Source organism: Sciurus carolinensis, chromosome X, assembly GCF_902686445.1.
Source record: "Sciurus carolinensis chromosome X, mSciCar1.2, whole genome shotgun sequence".
NCBI lineage: Eukaryota > Metazoa > Chordata > Mammalia > Rodentia > Sciuridae > Sciurus > Sciurus carolinensis.
The window spans coordinates 100454983-100475760 of NC_062232.1; the positions used below are offsets into that span (position 1 = coordinate 100454983).

Here is a 20778-nt window from a genome sequence, read left to right on the forward strand (position 1 = left end):
AAGAAAACAAATACGTTCCTTTCATTTGCAGTATTAAACAGAGTAGTAATTAAAACAAAAATTGAACTAAAAGAATTTACAGAGGGCCTGGTGTTGTGGCTCAGTGGTAGAGTGCTTGCCTAGCATGTGTAAGGCACTGGGTTCGATCCTCAGCACCACATAAAAAAATAAATAAAATATATGTCCATTAAGAAAAGAATTTACAGATATTAAGTTTAAAAATAAACTTATCCAACCTTTAGATACAGATAGATAGATAGACAGACGCCTAAATAGAAAACTAGAAAAACTTGATTTCCTGAACTATACCCATACAGAGTATGGATTTCAAGAATATGACAAATGCATTGTGTTAAGACTCAGGAACTGTGTTTGAGAAACTTTGAGGAACATCGTACTGTGACAGCACGGACACAGAACACAAAAGTAACAGAAAAGGTAGACCAAGTACCATAAGTAAAATATTACCTCTCAATTCTAGATTAGTTTCATACTGACTTCATGAAAATACTTGACTGTGAGGACTGAAATGAAACAATATTTATACTTGTATTTGATTTTTCTAAAATGGTATTTAAGAATAATTACCTACCTTGAAGATTTTTCAGCATTTTACTCTTACTATACCCTCCCTGACAGTCCCCTCAGCATATCTCAAACTGCCACAAAAACAGAAAAGAGAAATCTGAAATGATAAAATTGAAAATGTGAATTCATTAAGGAAACTATTAGGAATATTTTAAGTCTTGTAGTTTTACAACCTTTCTTACAATATTCGAATTTTAAAGATCTTCCCCAGAAACTTTTTTAAATAAAAGTTTTATTGGAGAAAATAGAACCACCACGTACACAGGGAAAAGAGCACAAAAATTCAACTGATACAGAACAACTGAAAGTCACAATATTCAATGTAGTCTGCAATTACTTTTTTAGTTTCTTAACTCCCCTTAATTTTCAATAGTCTTGCTCATTTTTTCAGCTGAAACAGCATCAAGTTTTTGAAGAATTAAGACTTCAAGGAAGGGACCCACTTCAAAGATACTGAAGGTGACATCAAGAGTCTCCTTCTAATAGGACCAACTCTATCTAAAAATTGCTCAAGAGTAACTAGTGAGTCTGGTGTAATGGCCTGCACATCTCAGAGACCATCATGGATGAGTGAGAACACTGATGTAGACGGTCCAGTATGGAGAGAGGGCAAACAAAATAGTCACATTTCCTTGTCAGATGAGCTCCTGTGAGGAAACCAGGGAGGAGCCGAGAAAATATAGGCAATGGCTGCTCAAAAAGAATTAGGAATTCTAAAACGCTATATGCAGTTAGACAACAGTGTGCAAGTTGACGCAATTAGAGAGAAAAGAGGCAATTTTAAAAAATATATATATAGCTGGCCACAGGTCTTTGAGAACTCAATAAAATAATCAACAGTAGACAGAAGAGTCCCATGTCTCCTCAATTGAAGGTTAGGAACTAGGCTTTTTTTCCTAATGCTCCAAACAGGCAAGGAAATATACTGTTGTAAAAAGCATTAAAGTAATTCTAATTTTTAAAAATTAAACCAAAACTTTCTGCATCTTCCATGATCAATTCCCTTCAAGGAAAAACAAATGAGAAGGCAAAACAAAATCCCACTGATTAGAAGCCTTCTACTCACATTATCATTGAAGAACAATACTTATTTCTATGTGTGAACAGTCTTGGGACATTCCTGGAAAAGGTATCCAGTGGCTATGAGAACTCACAACTTCAAGCAATTCTGAAAGGAATACAGAACTTGAAATTCCAAATAGAGGTTGTGTGGGGAAAATGAGGGAAGACCTTTATATCTAGGGTTTTAAGAAATTAGAAAAAAGGATTAAAAGGCTCATTCATCAAAGAGAAGAATTGGGATGCTTAAAAAAAAAAAAAGAAAAAAAAACCCCACACACTTTGGTAGAGAAAATTGGAATGCTAAATCCTAGGAAGCCTGTAACGATCTACGATTGGTCCAGTTAAAGATAGAACTGTCCAAAAAAATATTTAAAGTCTAAATCAAGTTTAAAACTAGTTGATGAATTTTCACTCCTGTAATAATTTACAAAACATGATGATTTTGGTCTCTTTTGCAATTTTCATATTGTATGCATTTTAATATGAAGAAAGAGTTGGATTTTTCTTTCCTCTGATGTTCCTCTAATACAACTGATCAGCAATCTTTTAATTTTAGCTACTTTATAAGTACCTGTTAATCAGCACAGTAAACTCTGGGGGCTAAGTCATATATACACATCCATACTCATAATTGGAAAATCTTAGGATGTGAATATACAAGATACTATATAAGCAACTGTTACCCTACTTGACAACTTGTTTCCAAATAAGCTTTTTTTTTAAAAAACATCCCCTTCAGTGTAACAGAACATTACCTAGTAAAATATCAATAGCTATGACAACTTATTTTTCTTTTCAAGGGAAATCACAAAACAGGTGAACAACCAAGTCCAGGGTGGTTTTTCTATTTGATAAATACATCCAGAACTCTGTACAGTAAATAAAGTTTGCATGCAGTTTAAGTATCTTTAAATGACAATTTAAGCAATAAACCTTTTGCTTCATAATGGTGTATAAGAACCCCCCCTTTTTAATAGCCATAAGGACCTCTTCCCAGTTCCAAAGAGGAATCACGAAGACCAGGTACTTTCTTAAGAATTTTCTGCACATCATACTAAATAACATGCAAAGAGTTCACCAACATTCTTCTTAAGTTAAGTATTACTCTTTAAAATGGGCATGTTAACCACTGAGAAAAAGTCCACTCAACTATTTCCATTACAATGCTTCATTTGGTCATCGGTAGTATAAAGAAGTCAAATGAATATAGGATCAACAAGTTAGTTTATCCACTGTCTACTGCATATGACACCAAGGCCAACATTCTATGCAATATAGTTGTACTGGTTTGGGTTTTCTTTATCTCTTTCCATGTAGTCCCGGTCAATTAAGGATTCTATTCTCTTCTTAAGATCAGCAGGCTGTAAAAGAAGGCAAATTTTCAATGCAAAGCTAATAATCATTAGCAAAAGTCCCACTTACCAACACCCCATTAAAAAGAGAACTATTGTGGATAACAGATTACATATATTCAATTTCTTAATGTTTTTATTTACATAAATCCCTTAAATATTTTATTTGGTGGTGGTGGGGGCAACCTACTGGGGACTGAACCCTGATGGGGCACTTTACTATTAAGTTACATCCCCAGCCCTTTTTAACCATCATGCCCATATCATTATACAATACTTTCCATCACTTTTCTGTATTAGAGATCTTCCCCAAAGCAGCTATCCTCTGCACAATTAAATATAAAACTAAACTTCTTATAACTTCACTAGGAACACATTAGAGTTTATAAAAACAATACTACTGACTACTGGGCTGGGGATATAGCTCAGTTGGTAGAGTGCTTGCCTCATAAGCACAAGACCCTGGGTTCAATTCCCAGCATCACAAAAAAAAAAAAAAAAAAAAAAAAACCTACTACTTAGCTTTAACCAATATAATTTGAAAATATAAATACACTTTACTTTGGACAAAAAGCTAGGTCTCAAGTTAGGTATCATTTTTATAAAATTAATTAGGGGACAGGGGAAATCAATATTTTAAAAATACCACATCAAATGGCTCAATAAATGAAGTATCATCATTCACATGTGAATTTCAGGTTTAATATAATTAATTTATTAACTCCAATATCTGATTAGGATTTAAGAATCTTTGGTTTTTTATTTTATTTTTTGATAATTTTTTTATTTGTTCCAATTCATTAGACTCTTAACTTGTGGTTTAAAAATCAAGAAAGCTGGGTGCAGTGGCACATGCCTATATCCCCCCAGCAACTTGGGAGGATGAGGCGGGAGGATGGCAAGTTCAAAGCCAGCCTCAGCAACTTAGTGAGGCCTAAGAACTTCACAAGACTCTGTCTCAAAATAAAAAAGGGCTGAGGATTTATCTCAATGGTAAAGTGTCCCTGGGTTTAATCTCTAGCACTGTAACAACAAAAATATTATCAAGAAAGTTCATATAGCTTGTGTTCATGACTGACTGTACATAGCTCTTAGATGACAAAATTGTACTGTCTTGTGTATACAGTCTATAAAAAGAATACTAAGCTCTCCCTCATCATGTGCAGGAGATTGGTTCTGGGACTCCCAAACACCAAAATCTGCCAAATGCTCAAATCTCTTATATGTAAAAAAAATGCTGCAGTATTTGCATATAACCTATGCACAACCTCTTGTTTGTGTGTGTGTGTGGTGTGTGTGTGTGTGTGTGTGTGTGTATATTGTGTGGTACTGGGGAATGAACCCAGTGGTGCTCTACCACTGAGCTACATCCCCAGCCCTTTTTATTTCTATTTTGAGCTAAATTATTGTGGCTGGCCCTGAACTTACCATCCTCTTGCCTCAGTCTCCTGAGCTGCTGAGATTACAGGTATGTAACACCACACCAAGCTCCTGTATATTTTAAAAATCATCTCTAGATTATCTGCAGTACCTAATACAATGCAAATGCTATGCCAATAGTTGTTACACTATACAGTTCATGTATTGTTTAGAGAATAATGACAAGAAGAAATCTGTTTATGTCAGTACAGATACAATTTCACTTATTTTAGAGATGGGAGCCTTATTGTATTACCCAGGCTGGCCTCAAGGGATCCTCCCATCTCAGCCTCCTAAAGCTAGACTACAGGCATGTACCATTGTAGCAGCTAATGTAATTTTTTTTTTTTTTTTTTTTTTTTTGCGGTGCTGGGGATCAAACCCAGGGCCTCGTGCTTGCAAGGCAAGCACTCTACCGACTGAGCTATCTCCCAGCCCCAGCTAATGTAATTTGTTAAAGAATATTTTTCAAGTCAGGTGTGGCAGCACACACCTGTAATCCCAGTGGCTCAGAGGCTGAGGCAGGAGGATCTTAAGTTCAAGGTCATCCTCAGCATCTTAGGGAGGCCCTAAGCAACTTAGCAAGATCCTGTTTTAAAATAAAAAATAAAAGGGCTGGGGATGTGGCTCAGTGGTTAAGTGCCCCTGGGTTCAATCCCTGGTACCAAAAATAAAAACAAACAACTAAAAAAAGAAACAAAGAATATTTTCAAACTGTAGTTGGTTGAATCCACAGATACAGAACCCACAGATGTGGAGGGCTGACTTTATAATCTTGCTGATAAGATTTTCAGAATATGTAAAATGAACAATGGATAAAGAGGAGAAAAGCCACACATGGTACCTCACACCTATAGTCCCAGCTACTCAGGAGACTGAGGCAGGAGAATCCCCTGGGCCCAGAAGTTCAAGGTCAGCTTGGGCAACACAGTGAGACTCTGTCTCACAAACAAAACAAGGGCTAGGGATATAACTCAATGGTAGAGTGATGCCTAGTATGCATGAGGCCTTGGGTTCAATCCCTACTACTATCAAAACAAAAAACAAAATGAAAAAACTTTCAAAAACAGAACAAAACAAAGGAGGGGAGAAAGAAAAGAGAGGGTAGGGGACTAGGGTGTGGCTCAGGGGCAGAGTGCTTGCCTAGCATTGTGTGAGGCACTGGGTTCGATCCTTAGCACCACACACACACACAAAAAATAAAATAAAATAAAATAAAGCTAAAAAAAAAAGAGAGAGAGAGAGAGGGTAGTCAAAATTCCATATAGTAATCCCAAGGTTTGAAAAACCAAGAGATTTTTCTGTTAATTATGATGAGGTACCCAGACTTTTGCCATATCATAATGACACTCTTACCTTCCTAGCAGTGATCTATCTATGGCTGCAGGTGAAATGACTATTAGGCAAAGCATGAGGGTAAGAGTGTGGTAATGAGGTAATATCAGGTTTAGAGAAGAGAAAAGGCCTACCTTATTAGAATTAATAGCTATTGAGTGTTATATGCCAAATCCAATGCTAAGTTTAAGTTTTTTATATTCACGATCTCCTTTAAACCTCACATAATCCTAGGGGATAAGTACAATTATTATTTCCGTTTTGTAAGAAGAAACAAGCTCAGCAAGGTCAAGTGACTTACCAAAGTTCTTAAGAACTCCAAAATCTAGGAGTCTATCCAAACTACAGTAAGTGTTGGAATCTTCTAAAACTTAAGAGAGTAATCAGTATATCATAATGCCTAAGCATCTTTACTACTGGGCATTTACATGGGGACATATACATTTTATGAGGGGTATGGGGATTGAACAGGGACACCTAACCACTGAGTCACATCCTCAGCCACTTCCCTTTTTGTATTTTATTCATATACAGGGTCTTTTGAGTTTCTTAGGGTCTTGCTAATTTGCTGAGGCTGGCTTTGAACTGTCAATCCTCCTGCCTCTCAGCCTCCTAGCGCTGGGATTACAGGTATGCGCCACCACCCCCAGCCGGGACATGAACATTTAATTGCCAATTTCATTTTACCAGAACTACAGTTAGACTTTCTTTCGTTTTTTGGCAGTACTGAGAATTGAACCCAGGGGCACTGAACCACTGAACTACACCAATGACCCCTTTTTATTTTTTGAGACAGGCTCTCACTAACTTGCTGAGGCTGGCAACTTATAATCCTTCTGCCTCAGCCCCCTGAGTAGCCGGGATTTACAGGCATGTGTCACCATGCCCAGCTAGCTAGAATTTTTATAAGATACTAAAAGGAGGTTGGATTTAATCAGTGCATGTTGGATGCATGTGTGGTACTACTGCACTAAACCCCATTGATATGTATAACTAATACATGTTAATAAAAATGCAAAATATGAAAAAGGCACTTAATGATGACTAGTTATCTATACATAGGTTTGTTCATTTTGGTTTTTTTGTGGTGCTTGGAATTGAACCCAAGGACCTTGCATGTAGTAGGCAAATGCTCTACCAATGAACTATACCCCATCCCCTATGTAGTTTTTAATAAACATTTATATAAGCTAATCAAATGTAAGACTTACCTCAATCTAAAAAAAAAAATCAAATCTGTCAAATACCAAGGTATTTCAAGGAGAAAAGAAGTTCACAAGAAATACACTGAATAAACTTGAAAATGTCAATGACTCATTAGCCATTAAACTTTCAGGTATAGAGGCTTTTATAAACTGTTGCTCCCTTTTTTTCACAGCTGCCCACATATGCCAACGAAGTCTTTTTTAATCATATGCATAATCACAGGAAATTAAAACTTGTTTCTCTAAATGGTCTTAAGGCCTTAATCTGTGTTCGTAAGATTAGTGTCCAAAAATTGAACATATTTTCTTTTATTTATAGGTAGCTTAATATGAAGTACCAACCTTTACTGGAAATTTTAACTGGTTGTACACTTCTGAAACAAGGAGATTGTGACTAAGTGTCTTTCTCATCTTCATAATTCGAACAATTGCAGCATCAATTTGATACTGTCTATCTTGAAATACTCTTTCTGTAGTGCTTGCTTGCTCCTCGACCTAAAAAAAAAAAAAAGTTAAACTTAAAGAATTGTACTTGAAATGAAACTTGATGACTCACACAAATTGCACGTTAGGGACATGACATTCTTGATGCTTTACATGTACTGAATTATCTAAATGAGACCTTATGAACACAGATAAGACAGAAAAAAAACTTATCACCATAACTCCTCCCTAATTATATTGTCCTGTACTAATGAAGTAAAACCAATACCAGTTAATAGAATAACACTGTCTTGTAACTGTTTTTCTAGAAGTACAGATGGGTTGAGGTAAATTTTACCATATTATTCTTTTCTTCTGCCTTAGCCTCCAAGTAGGTGGAATTATAGGCATATTCTACCAGCTACAATTTTCTTTTACTGTTCTCTTCCTGATACATTTTTGTGTACCAGTTACAAGAGTTGTTGACTAGATTTCTGTATAAAAACAGCTGCATAACAGTTTCTGAGCTAAGAAAACTAAGAGTCAGTCTTTGAAAAGTAATTTTATTTTGGTAATATACAAACCTGAAATACATTCCATTAGTGCTTACATTCCTTCAAGATTTACATAAATTTAGGTGTTTAAGAGTTAGTTTGCCAATCTTGATGCTAAAGTAAAAATGTACTCTTTAGTACCTAAACTGACTAAAAGAATGATTTGAACTTTTGCATCAGTTTCTTTACAGTATAAGTGTTTTGGAAGTAAGAACAAGGTAATCTTTTATGGTAACATTGTGCTTTGATGTGTATGTGAAAAAGGAACTTGTTTGAAGATACTGACCCTGGTCCCACATTAAAACTTTTCCCTCAGTATTGCATTATAATTTGTTGTAACTGAAGTCAACCTGTTCAGCATGCTGTGGTTGGTTTCCTTAGTAAAAGACTCTTACAATTTAAATGGCAAAAATAAAGTATCTAACTTCACCATTAATCAAAGAAATACTAACTAAATCATTCAGATTCTTCAACAAGCAAGTCAGCAAAGATTTAAAAAAGAAAATATAACCTTTTTTAAAGAAATTTATTTTATTTTATGTAGATGTTGATAGACCTTTATTTTATTCATTTATATGTGGTGCTGAGAATCGAACGCAGGACCTCACACATGCTAGGCAAGCACTCTACCACTAAGTCACAATTCCAGCCCAAGAAAATATAATCTTTAGTGCTGATGAGAGCACAGTGAGACAGGCACTTATGCTGCTGGGCAGAGAATAAACTGGTCTAGAATTTATAAAACACAGTATGGCATTATTTTTTGTTTTTATTAGCATATTATAGTTTACACTTAATAGTGGGGAACATGGCATTATTTGCTAAGATTCTTAAAATGTTCATACCCTTTGATCCCTCAAAATTGACTTCCATGAATTTATCATAAGGGAAAATCAGAGATATTAAGATTTAAATGCAAGGACATTTCTTGCAGATTTATTTATGATACTAAAAAGTTATGAATTTGAAGTTTGAGATGAGACTGGGCAATGTCAGGAGAACCCCTCAACCTCCACATCAAAAAAAAAAAAAAAAAAAAAAAAAAAAAAGTCAGCGCTGGCCATATAGCCCAACTTGTAGAGTGCCTGCCTCGCATGCTCCAGACCCGGGTTCGAGTCCCCAGCACTGTGGAATTGCGGAAGTAACAAACAAACAAACAAAAAAGTCATAAATTTAATTGCCCAAGAATGAACAATGACTGCATAACTTATAACAGCAATGTAAATAATAGTATGCAGTCATTTGTCACTTTTGAAGACATTTATAAGCATAGAAAAATGTTCAAGGTTTAAAACTAAATGAAATAAACAGTATATAAAACTGCATTGTCTATCAACCCAATCATATATACTCCCTGACAAAAAGAAAACCCCGAATCAAATATGGAAGATATAATTAGATATTGGCATAGAGAATGTACTGGTAGTATTAAGGTATACAATCTTCTTTATAATTTCTACTACAAACATGGAGAATTCTAATGCATTAGGACTAGGAGAAAGCAAAGCAAAAAATTTACCGTTTCTTTCATCTGGATTTGATTGATCTTTATCCTGAAAAGTTTGTGTTGAAATCATCATTACAAATGAACTTGTCACCATCTTCGATATCTTTGCCCTTTGGGTTTTGGCCAGAACTCTAGCTTTTCCGCAGGCTAATGACTGCAGTGTTCTCCTTAACTCTCCATCCTCTAAAGAAATAGCAATTTAGTTATCTGTTATCAGCTCATCTGCATGAACCTTATGAACATTCAGCCTCAATCTAGCTTCTATCCCTCCCATCCCCATCCCTCTATTCAAACTCCTTTTTCCCCTCAAGGTCACTAAAGACATCCTCCTTGTCCTATCCAATAGTATTTTTCCTAGTCATCTTCTAAAGGTGTTAATTATCATTCCATGTAGATAACTATAACAAATCTTCAAAAATGGTATTTCATGCCTCTCTAGTCCTGTTTAAAGGACCCCTCCCTCCAGGCTGTCTTACTACCAACATGTGTCCATCTTTCCCCATAAAACTGCATCCTCTTTCCAACTGTTAGTGGTGATTCTACCAACCTACTCTGGTGAGAAACTCTGAAATCATCTTTTAACTCTTCCTTCTTCATTCCTGCATGTATCTAATAGCTGCTTCGTTCGAGATGCCTCTTTCTCACTGGCCTCATTCTAGTTGAAGCCCCTTAGCACTTTATGCTGGAATTATCACAATAGCTTCTGGACTGGAATCTCCTCGTCCTCCAAGTTCCCCTGTCTACAGATTCCAGGTAAATTGTCCAAATAAGTTGGTTCTATTACATCCCTATAATATACATTTATTGCTAGATTTACCAGGCCTTATCTATCTTACCTATTGAATTGTGTATCTCACTACTCTATGCTACAATTACACTCTTTGTGATTCCTACCATGTCCTCACTCCTAAGTCCAAGTTTTTTCCTCACACAATTTCCCTTTGCCTCCTATGCCTTCTTCCTGACCAAAACATAAAGGCTCAGCTCAAGTTCCACTTCCTTCACGAGGGCTTTCCCAACTGTGCCAGTCCACATTGATCTCTTGTTTCACTGAACTCCTAACACACTTTAAGTTAGCACACACACTGGGACTTCCTTGTTTTAAAATTATTTCAAATGTCTTTTCCCCTTCCCCCATGGTTATATTAAGAGCATGGAGGAGAGGGATTATTCCTTTGTATCCCTCACAGCTCTTAATGTAGTGGTGTGCACATAGTGGACACCTAATAATGCTTGCTACACAACGGATTCATACAAACCTATTCCAGTAGCCTGTTTGATCTCTTCTAAGCTGAACTCCTCTCCCTCATTAAACATTAGCAGCACCAGTGTTTGAAAAAGAGAGACCTGGAGTTCTTTTTTACCCTGTTGGAGAAATAGCAATGTTTAGCTCTCATTTTTTTAAATGCATGAAAAATTAATCAAACCTAAAAATCTCTTTTAGGAAAAGCATTTTTCAATTAGTGGGTTTAGAAACGGATTAACTTTATCCAGAAAAACGACTTGAGGTGGTAAACAGTATGTTCAGTGTAGGGTTTAGGTATGATCCTTCCTAAAATAAGGGGAAGGATTAGGCTAACCTCTTAACAGGTTTTTTAAGCCTAATAATTAAAACAGAACAACAAAGTAATGAAAATTAATAACTCAGCCCCATTTGTCATTACATTCATCACAAGCAGTAAAAATCACTACTTCAAATGCATTTTTTGACTTGTTTGATTTGGATTAGTTCTAAAAAACTTCAGGAGTTTTTGGGGAACATCCACTTACCTCTTTAAATTCTGCTTTTAGCACACAGTGTCCTAGGGTTGACTGCCACTGAAGTTTCCTGCCACTATGTTTGCCTAGGTAAAATGTCTTGAAAATTTCCTGAAGTTTTACCATCTAAAGTAAATAAAACAAGGCTTCATTTAAGCTCTGTATCTAATACCACATTCATCACTCTTTATACTTAAATTATATGTAATAATTTCTGAAGTTTTAAAGACTATACCCAGTAGGTCCACCAATCATTTTGATGTAAGGTAATTATCTCCCAACCACCAAATCTAATAGTACTTGTCAGCCTTCATACTCTTTGATTTCTCTGCACCATTTAATTGTCCCGTCTTATGATACATTCACCACCAGTAGCTTTTGTGCCTCTACACTATCCTGGTTCCTTTTACCACTGCTGCTTCTGCTCAGGTTTTCTTTGAAAGTTCCTCTTCCTACCATGTGCCAAATATAAGCCTTTTCTAAAGTTCTGCCTCTACTCTTTTTCTTCCTCTTCTCCATATTCTCCCTCTTATTGAGGGAAATCTACTCTCTGGGCCTTCATAATCACCTCTATGGAAAACTCTTAATATCTCCCTCTCTAGCTTTAACCATAGTCTAGGTTTCATTCCTGAGTTAGACATTTTTCCTAGAGTTAGGATGGATTTACTCAAGCAGCCATCAATTCAGCAATCCTGCCTCCAGGTGAAATATGGGCAAGAATTTTTGATAGCTAGGGAGTGAGGGATATAATCTGGGTAAATGATAGAGTCAGGGCAATTAGCCTTCAATCTGGAAACCCAGCATCATTAGCTATGTGCTAAACTAGACCTTCAAATAGATGTATAAAATATTAAAAGACGTGGCATTTGTTGTTGGTGTGTTTACTGACATAGGCTTTTTAAAAGCATCTACTTTAAAATAACAAACAAAAGTATCATGATTACTATGCCTAAAGTCAGGTCCTAAACAGTAAATCTTACCTCTGGTGGCAAATGGACTTCCATAGGCACGTAAGTTGGCCAATAACCCATTGTCAGGATATTCACAGTTAATTCAATATTCCCAGGTACATTCTGATTCTGCATATACTATAATAAGATCAACACATACACTGGGATCTTAAAATACAAGTGCATACATTTCATGTCACAATAAATGACTTATTTTAAAAGTTCCTCATTATAAAAACACATACAAATATTTGACCATTCTGAAAATAAAAGCAACTATTAAGAGAACTTTAAATGAAGTCTACACAAAATGCACTGGAAAGGTACATAGGTTAATATCTTGGCACAACAGCATATAAGAATCCAACACCATCATTCTAGGTATTATTAACTCAAGTAATTTCTCACATACAGCTGGGCTTAGAATCTCTTCTCCTTTCTTTCCCCCAATAGCACCAGCAGTCCCCACCTTTGGAGACCCCTACGTGGTCTGGAACACCTTGCGGTAGCCCCCATTCCTCACCCCACCAGCCAGTCCAAGTCTCCAGTTTTTCACTTGCTCCACTGCCTTTTTGCAGGGAGTGATCTGAAGTTGGAAAGGAAGAAGAGGGGGGAAAGGGCAAAGCAGATAAACCCTATTTTGTAGCTATTACAGGATCCAGATCCTATTATCCCTGATCTTTCTCTTTCATCTTTTGCTTTCGTTTCCCACCTTATCGATATAGTGGTAAAGAAGTCATTACTAAAACCCTAAGAGAAGCAAATCTTAACTTGTTATCACTACTGCCTATGTTGTTGTTGTTTGAGATGGGTGGGGTCTTGCTATGTTACCCAGGATGGTCTCCAACTCCTGGGTTTGAGTGAGCTTCCCACCTCATCCCCAAGTGGCTGGGTACCCACTATTGTGCCAGACTATGTTGTTAAATATTTCAAAACTACTTTCAATCTACATCTTTAAAACTATAGATCTAGCTTTTCACTGTCAAGGTCCCCAAAGATTTTATACAACCACCTAATCATCTCTTCCTCCAGACCCCCTGTGAGCTCTGAACATGCAAATTATGAAGGGATTAGATGCTGGGGAAAGCCCCATTTCCAGTGTCTAACCACAGCTTTTCTGGTGCTGACTCAGTTCAACACATTTTATTTCTATTTTTGTGTTATCTTGGGCATTTATTTTATTAGGAATAAATCCTAAAGTAGGTCAGCTTTACTTACATTTCATTGGTGAGATTTCTTCCTCTACTGTGAATATCATTTAATTCCATGAAGTACTTATAACAAATTTGTTTCTATTTATCCTCTTTAGTACAAACTGCCACAAGGCAATAACTAAATGTATTTAAAGTTTGAGGAAGAAAGTAAGAGTTTAACTCACTTTTACCTGTTTGAACTGAATCATGATGTCTTTAGAAAGTTCCATATCTTTAAACATTCCTTCAAGTTTGCTGGTGAAAGCAGCTCCGCATTCTATTAAAGATGTTTGTACATTTATAATATTTTTAAGGTGGTAAAAACAAAGAATTTAAAATGAAAAACATGAAACATAAAAACTTACTTTAGTATGAAATATGATCTATAACTATTCATAAGACTAAAAAGAAATCCTTAAAAGTGTAATTCATAATCAAACTCTGATAAGTGATAAGTAACCTTATCTACTATTATATATAAGTGGGGACTTTTTATAAAAACAAGAACAATGCTTCATTTTTTAAAAAAGGAATAGTGCTGGACATGTACATAAGGATGGAAACTTTATGGGCTTACTTAATTTGTTTTCACCACAGAAACATGATTGACAAAAAAAAAAAAGCAATCAATCAATTAAGGGTAAAAATTAAGCTAACAGTTTCCCTTGGAAATAAAAGAGAAGGAATAGAGAGAATGGCAAACATACCATGTTTAAGTTTGGACAGCATTGATTTTTCAGCATCTACAGATGCACTCTTCCCAACTAACAGGCGCTTGGCTAAATCTTTCTTATAGAAGGCCTCGAAAACATCCTTGCCTATGTTAAATAAAAAATACAATACTCATAATAGGTTCTGACAAATGGCTTTGAAGTGCTTAATCAATAACAGCAGCAGTCCATGTTATTTTATTTCATACATTTTATACAATTTATTAAATGCAAGAACATTAGAAGTCCATTTCTCAGCCAGGCACCATGATGCATGCCTGTAATCCCACCGTCTGAAGAGGGTGAGGCAGGAGGATCATGAGTTCAAAGACAGCCTCAGCAAGGCACTAAGCAACTCAGTGAGACCCTGTCTCTAAATAAAATACAAAATAGGGTTGGGCGTGTGGCTCAGTGGTCAAGTGCCCCTGAGTTCAATCCTCCGTACACCCCCTGCAAAAAAATAGAAGTTAATTGCTCTGCCAGACATGTCAAAAGATCTTTAAGAAATTAATAGTGCATTAACTTTTCTTAAGAAAAGCTTTAGTTGACAGGTAGCTTTAGCACCAAAATTCAAGAGATTAAAACAAGTAGGAAAAATCCAGGCTCTTAATAGCAGAAATGTCAAAGCCTAAGACAAATAACATTCCTCAAGTATCCCTAATGAATTAAATGTAAATAATAAAATACATTATTAAACTGCTAATTTCCAAATATTACCTCCAGGTTACATATACTTGCTAGTTTCTGAATGCTTTATTTTGAAAGAAAAATATTAAAAGTCATACTTACCATAGATGAATCTAAATATGATCATAATTTTATCCAACATTTTCTCAAGTTCTTCATCTGTAGCTTCTTTGTTGCCTGCACGAAGCTTTGAATCTACATACTTAGCTAAAATGGGGGGGAGAGTTTGTTGGTTAATGGCCATGGGTATCCATGAAGTACTGGGCACTACACATACACACATAGGAGAATGATACACCCAGTTTTACAGTGTTTCTGAGATATATATGCATTTAAAAAAGTCTCCCATATCAGGGAGATTGAGTAACTTTGTTCAGCAACACACAGCTATTAAACACTAGACCCTGAACTCAAACCCAAGTCTTCTGATTCCAGATTGAGTGTACTTTCCACTATAATGATATTTATTAAAGTGGGATATGAATACCCTGTGGGGGGGCTGCATATATAACCCTGTGTGGGTATACCTGATGTTACCAAAAAAACATAAAGCATCTTTGGGAGTTTCCATTTCACACTGCTGATAAGCATTCTTAAAAATTATTTTCAATTACAATAAACCAAATACACTACAAAGAACATAAAATTTTTAAAACGTTTAAAGATAAATAAAAATAGACTTCGGCAAAATTTTATCCTTTTATCCTAGACCTTCTTAGGGTATTACCCTCCTTTGACATTAATAGGTACATGGATGGGACAACCTGAGAAGCACTACAGTGTATACCACACCTGTACAAAAAAAAAAATGGGCCCAGATTAGTAGGTTTAATCTCAGTCTGGACTTTTACCTTTTTCACAGGCAACTAATTTCATGCACCCCTTTCTTGTATCCCTAACTTGGGCCTCTAGAAATAGCACCCTGCCCCATTTCTACGTCACTATAGGCTTGAAAAACAAATAATCAAGCTTATTATCAATAAAAAGAAATGGGGTTCAAAGTTACAAAGAAAGCATATCATGTTTGACACATGGGCTTTCAGACATTACTTAGCTTGAAGGACTTTATTTCCTTTACATCCAGGTACTTAGATGCACTTTTTAGACTTGGTATTACCAGCTAAGCAACTACAAATAAATGAGGTATTGGTATACTACAACCTTGTGAAAACTTCAGATTGAGAGTTCATGAATAAAAGAACATCAAGTAACTGGAAAAAGGACTGGAAACATACCTATAAGTTCAGCAGGTTTATTTGGTCTTTTGTTAATGAATGTTTCAAAAGCTTCTTTCATGGCATTGATAAATTTTTCATTCTTCAGAAAGCAGATATCAATTATATGGTCAACCTTATCTTTAAAATCTAGCAATTCTTGAACCATGGTTTTATCTTTTTCAGGATTAATAACAATAGTGCTCCCAAATGCCTAAAAACAAAAATTGCCAATTTTTACTGGAATTGATTATCTACAACAAAAACAATCCCAACTCACACTCCAAGCTGGCACATGTACTCAAAAATGCTAAAATATAAAATAAAGCTGTTTGTAAAGTAAGAAAAAGAAAACGTGATAAAACATTCAAACTGATACCATTCATCTAAATCACAAAAATAATACAGAATGACTACTTGTTACACAATATCTTAATAGTGTGTCACTAGAAGCTTCACAGATGTTTTCCTTATTTTTAAAGAAGCCAGTTTTGAATCTTTTCTAAATGGAACTCTGGCTTTAGTGTCAAATTAAAGGAAGGAAAGAAATTTGGGGTTCAAAGAAAATTCTCTCTTTCTAAACATTCACTGCTTTAAGTATTTAGAGCTAGAAATCACATCTGACATCTATCAAGTTTTATTGCTTATGTGCCACACAGCTATCATTCTTAGGCTGGCTTCTCAAACTTCTCATTACATCTTTCTTTTTTTGGGGGGGTGGTGGTGCTGGGGATTGAACCCAGGACCTTGTGCATGCTAGGCAACACTCTACAAACTGAGCTATATCCCCAGCCTCTCATCATTTTTCTAAAAAAATTTAAAATTCCCTTACTTGACAAAAATGTGGATCTAATAACACTTACTGAAACTCACTCTGGGTATGCAGACTATAAATCATGAGACAGAAAAGTCACAGGTAAATAAATTGTTAATACCTTGATATATTCAATCCACTGTTGCAAGAGCACCTGAACTCCACCTCGAACTCTGCTGAAGAGTTGATACAGGAGAGATAAATCTTGAATTCGGTTTTCATCAAGAAGATTATTTAAACCTGAATTTAAAAACATTTTGGCATTAAAATACAGCACACAAGAAAGTAAACAAACTGTCACAGATATTTTGATGAAACTTTAAGCTAAAATTATTACTATGATGCTGGTCTGAGCTATGACTAGTCTGTGAGTTGTAATATAAAGATTTCCTTTAAAATAGACAATGACTTCCCTTTCTTTCCTTTTCAGTACTGTGGACTGAATCCAGGACCTCATATGTTAGGCAAGTGTTCTACCACTGAGCTACCTCCCTGGCCCTTTTTAATTTTGAGACAGGGTCTCACTAGGTTGCCAAGGCTGACCTCAAACTTGTGATCCTGTCTCAGCCTCTTCAGCAGATAGGACTATAGGTGTGTGCTACTATGCCCAGCTACAACTAACCTTTCTGGGTGAAAACTAAATATAGGTACTTTAGTCCCTATAAAAAAGTTGACTACATAATGGTTTATACCACTTACATGATAGATTAGATAAATCAATTTATAAAAACTGACTTTTACATTTTTGTAATACATAAATATATATTACAAATTCCTCATATATGCAACAGCCATATTATATTATCTGGCACAGCTACATTTCAGAGTACTGAATATGCCTGTGATAAATCGAAAGGAAGCATAGATAAGATTTAAATGTGGTTCTAATTATCTGATTTTCAGAATAAGATAATGTAACTGCATTAAAGTTCTAAAAGTACCCATTTATATAAAAGAAAAGATTGTTCAAGAGGATGGCAAGATTTTTGCCTACTTGTTATGGCATTATTAAAGTAAAATTCAGGGTATACTCTGCCCTACCACCAACCTATACCCCTACCTTCCTCATTCTTTGTTTACTAGTATTTATGTACTACTCTTCTCAGTTCCTTTACTTTTCAGTGAAGGGAACAGGCACCCACAGAAAGCCTACTATGATGGGTAGGGGGAAAGGGTTGTGCTCATCCTTAGAAATGTAGGGACATGCCGGGTGCGGTGGCACACGCCTGTAATCCCAACAGCTTGGGAGGTTGAAGCAGGAGGATTGGGGGTTCAAAGTCAGCCTCAGCAACAGTGAGGTGCTAAGCAACTCAGTGAGACCCTGTCTCTAAATAATTTTGAAATACAAAATAGGGATGTGGCTCAGTGGTCATGTGCCCCTAAATTCAATCCCTGGTACAAAAAAAAATATACAGGGGAGATGCTATCAAAATTTAAAAACAGAACTTAAAAAATTCCCTACTAGTTTTCTACTACCAATTTTAAAGTAATTTCATTTACAAATCGCCAGTTACCTTTTTGAAGAATTGCTGTTAAGTGTTCACCTAGAAGCTGTTTTTCTACAGTAGCAATTAATGACTTCCTACAAGAAAAAAAGAGTTTAGAATTATTGACAGTTGACTGTCCTGAAAATTTAAACCCTCTTGGGGGAAAAATCGAATAGCCTCATTTTTGTTAATTTCCATATTCTGATTCCATGTATAAATTTAATAGAATGCAGAGTTACTCTATGCCTAAAAGAAGAAAAACTATTTCAGAATTTGAGTTACATAATGAAGTGAATGTCTTGATGATCTTGCTGTGATTAGTCTTTTCCAAAGTTTCTCTGCTTTTATTAGGAAGGTAGAGAAGTCATCTGTGCAGCTCACAGGAACCCCTTGGTTGCTAATATTTAGCAAAGTACAGAAATAGTTTTTTCTATGAACACCCAGTGACTTTTAATCAGCCTCTAAAACTATTTTAAAATTACAACCTAATCACACACACACACACACACACACACACACACACACACACAAACCAATAATCAAATCCCTGATTAGGTAGGGAAAATAATAACTTGAAGTCTGCATTATGAACACAAATGTTAAAAGTCTAATCATACCTGAAAATAGTTACTAACATGCCTAAAGTGCCTTAAGTGATTTAACAACAGTTTAAGACTATTAGGCATGTAATACTTACTGGGTAGTCTGATCTAAGTAAGTAATAAGTCTGTCTGCTTCTTCTTCTAGACGTTTGTTAACATGATGAAGATATTCAGGAACCTACAAAGATAGTGTTTTATATTATTGCTTTCCTCCCCATAAAGCATTCAGAAAATGTCAAGTCCAAAAGATCCTGGGAGCAGCCCTGTCAAATGTGACAGGGTTGAATCATATGTAAAATTATAAGTAGAGTTTATGATCCAGAATTCTGGCCTTTAAGAAGAAAGAAAAGAAAGGAGCACCTAAGTGAGAGAAGAGCATTATAATGTTGGGAAGATAAATGCAAAGGGAAGTTTATGTTCTACAAAGTAAGATCTATTTTAAGAGGCAGTAGATTTATTAATTATGATTTTAAAATACCTCTCTTTCTTGCATCAACTTTTGGCCTTCAGCTGCATAGAGCCGATTAGTTTCTTCCAAAAATCGTTGTTCAAAAGAATCTTGATAAATCTGGGAGGAGGCAACAAAATAAATCAGTTTGTTTATTCAATAAATATTTAGCGAATATCCTCAATTTGAGCAGCACTATGAATGTGTTTTTTAAATACCAAACTAGGGATAGCAAACAGCTCTATAGATAGTGAAGTAACTTACTTGCAAATCAGAAAGCATACTTAAAAGGCTTCGGAGTAAACTTCTATCAATTGCTTCACCATTTCTTTCTCTCTCGATCAAGAGAAGAATGCCATCAATTGTTTTATTTTGGACTTTCTGATCACTTATAATATGAGCCCTAAATAACTCCAGTCCCATGTCCCTAAAATAAAAAACATATAATCTGAATTAACTGACTAGACCACTTCTGAAGATGCTTAAGTCTTACCCATGTTAATTATGATTCCAGGATTTGAAGGAGCAATTGAAAAGGATAACATCCACACATTCAATTTTGAACATTATTAGATTAAAGCATACAGGAAATTCATTTTCTCTTTAATGAGAACTGAAGCTGAATTCTTGTCTTTCCCCATAACTAAGGTTTGTCGTACTATTTCCTCTGGTGGATTTCTTCCTTGGTCAAAGCAAGAGATAAAATTAGCTCAAAGACATAAGAATTTTAACTGTTCTGGTACTGAAAGCTTATTTACTCATTTGTTAACTGACTTTAGTACTCCAAACTCAGTGTACTCTGACACTGCTGTACATATATGCTAGACACATGGTAGGGGTAAGAATCCATTATACTATTCTCTTTTTGCATGGATATTTTATACATGGATTTTTCTGTAATATTGTTAAAAAATGAGTATGCTCTTGATAATCAGCAGCAAATATGTTTCACTAATATTCCAGAACAAACGTTAATCTTCTTAACTAAAAAAAATCATTTTCATATAGTAGTATATTCTCAGGGAAAGTTACCTATCTTCGATATTAGCAATAGGCAAAATATAAGAAGGTAACCTTGCTATAAATAAAAGGCTAGAAGCCAAATAGGCATTTTTAAGAGAATAGTCACAGCACTGCTCGCTATCTTTCAGTAGTATAATTAATATTTACACCATGATTTGTAACAAATCTTCATTACATTTTCCTGGTATCCTTACCAAATGGAGGGTAGCATTGAATTCTGAAGAACATAAGTTCTATCCAGAAACAAAAAAATGCTCCTGATCATGATCTGTCAATGAAAAAGGAAAATCAAACAACTTTTATATTTTGTTAAACTGAAATATTTGCTCAATAAAGAAAACTGAAGGTTTATATACTATAGACTAATAGGACTAAACATATCTACCTGAGATTATGTCCCTACCACTTTCATTAAACCATTCTATTGTCTTAATCCTTGTTGCAGTT

The 20778-nt window shown here is 35.4% G+C and overlaps 1 protein-coding gene and 1 non-coding gene across 2 annotated transcripts in view; one reads left to right on the top strand and one right to left on the bottom strand.

Annotated features, from left to right (window-relative positions):
- Positions 1–800: 800 nt before the first annotated feature.
- The window catches only part of Cul4b (cullin 4B), a 47350-nt gene continuing 27372 nt past the window's right edge, over positions 801–20778 (bottom strand). The window contains 18 exon segments of the mRNA XM_047535376.1: positions 801–3011; positions 7304–7456; positions 9458–9507; positions 9510–9563; positions 9566–9628; positions 10705–10810; positions 11216–11329; positions 12184–12291; positions 13538–13623; positions 14054–14164; positions 14846–14950; positions 15979–16171; positions 16893–17011; positions 18286–18353; positions 18956–19038; positions 19339–19428; positions 19573–19735; positions 20526–20599. Coding sequence (XP_047391332.1) covers positions 2916–3011; positions 7304–7456; positions 9458–9507; positions 9510–9563; positions 9566–9628; positions 10705–10810; positions 11216–11329; positions 12184–12291; positions 13538–13623; positions 14054–14164; positions 14846–14950; positions 15979–16171; positions 16893–17011; positions 18286–18353; positions 18956–19038; positions 19339–19428; positions 19573–19735; positions 20526–20599 — 1836 coding nt within the window. The 3' untranslated portion in view covers positions 801–2915.
- Trnam-cau (transfer RNA methionine (anticodon CAU)) lies at positions 3416–3489 on the top strand. Its single transcript has one exon. It is a non-coding gene; the product is annotated as a tRNA-Met (tRNA).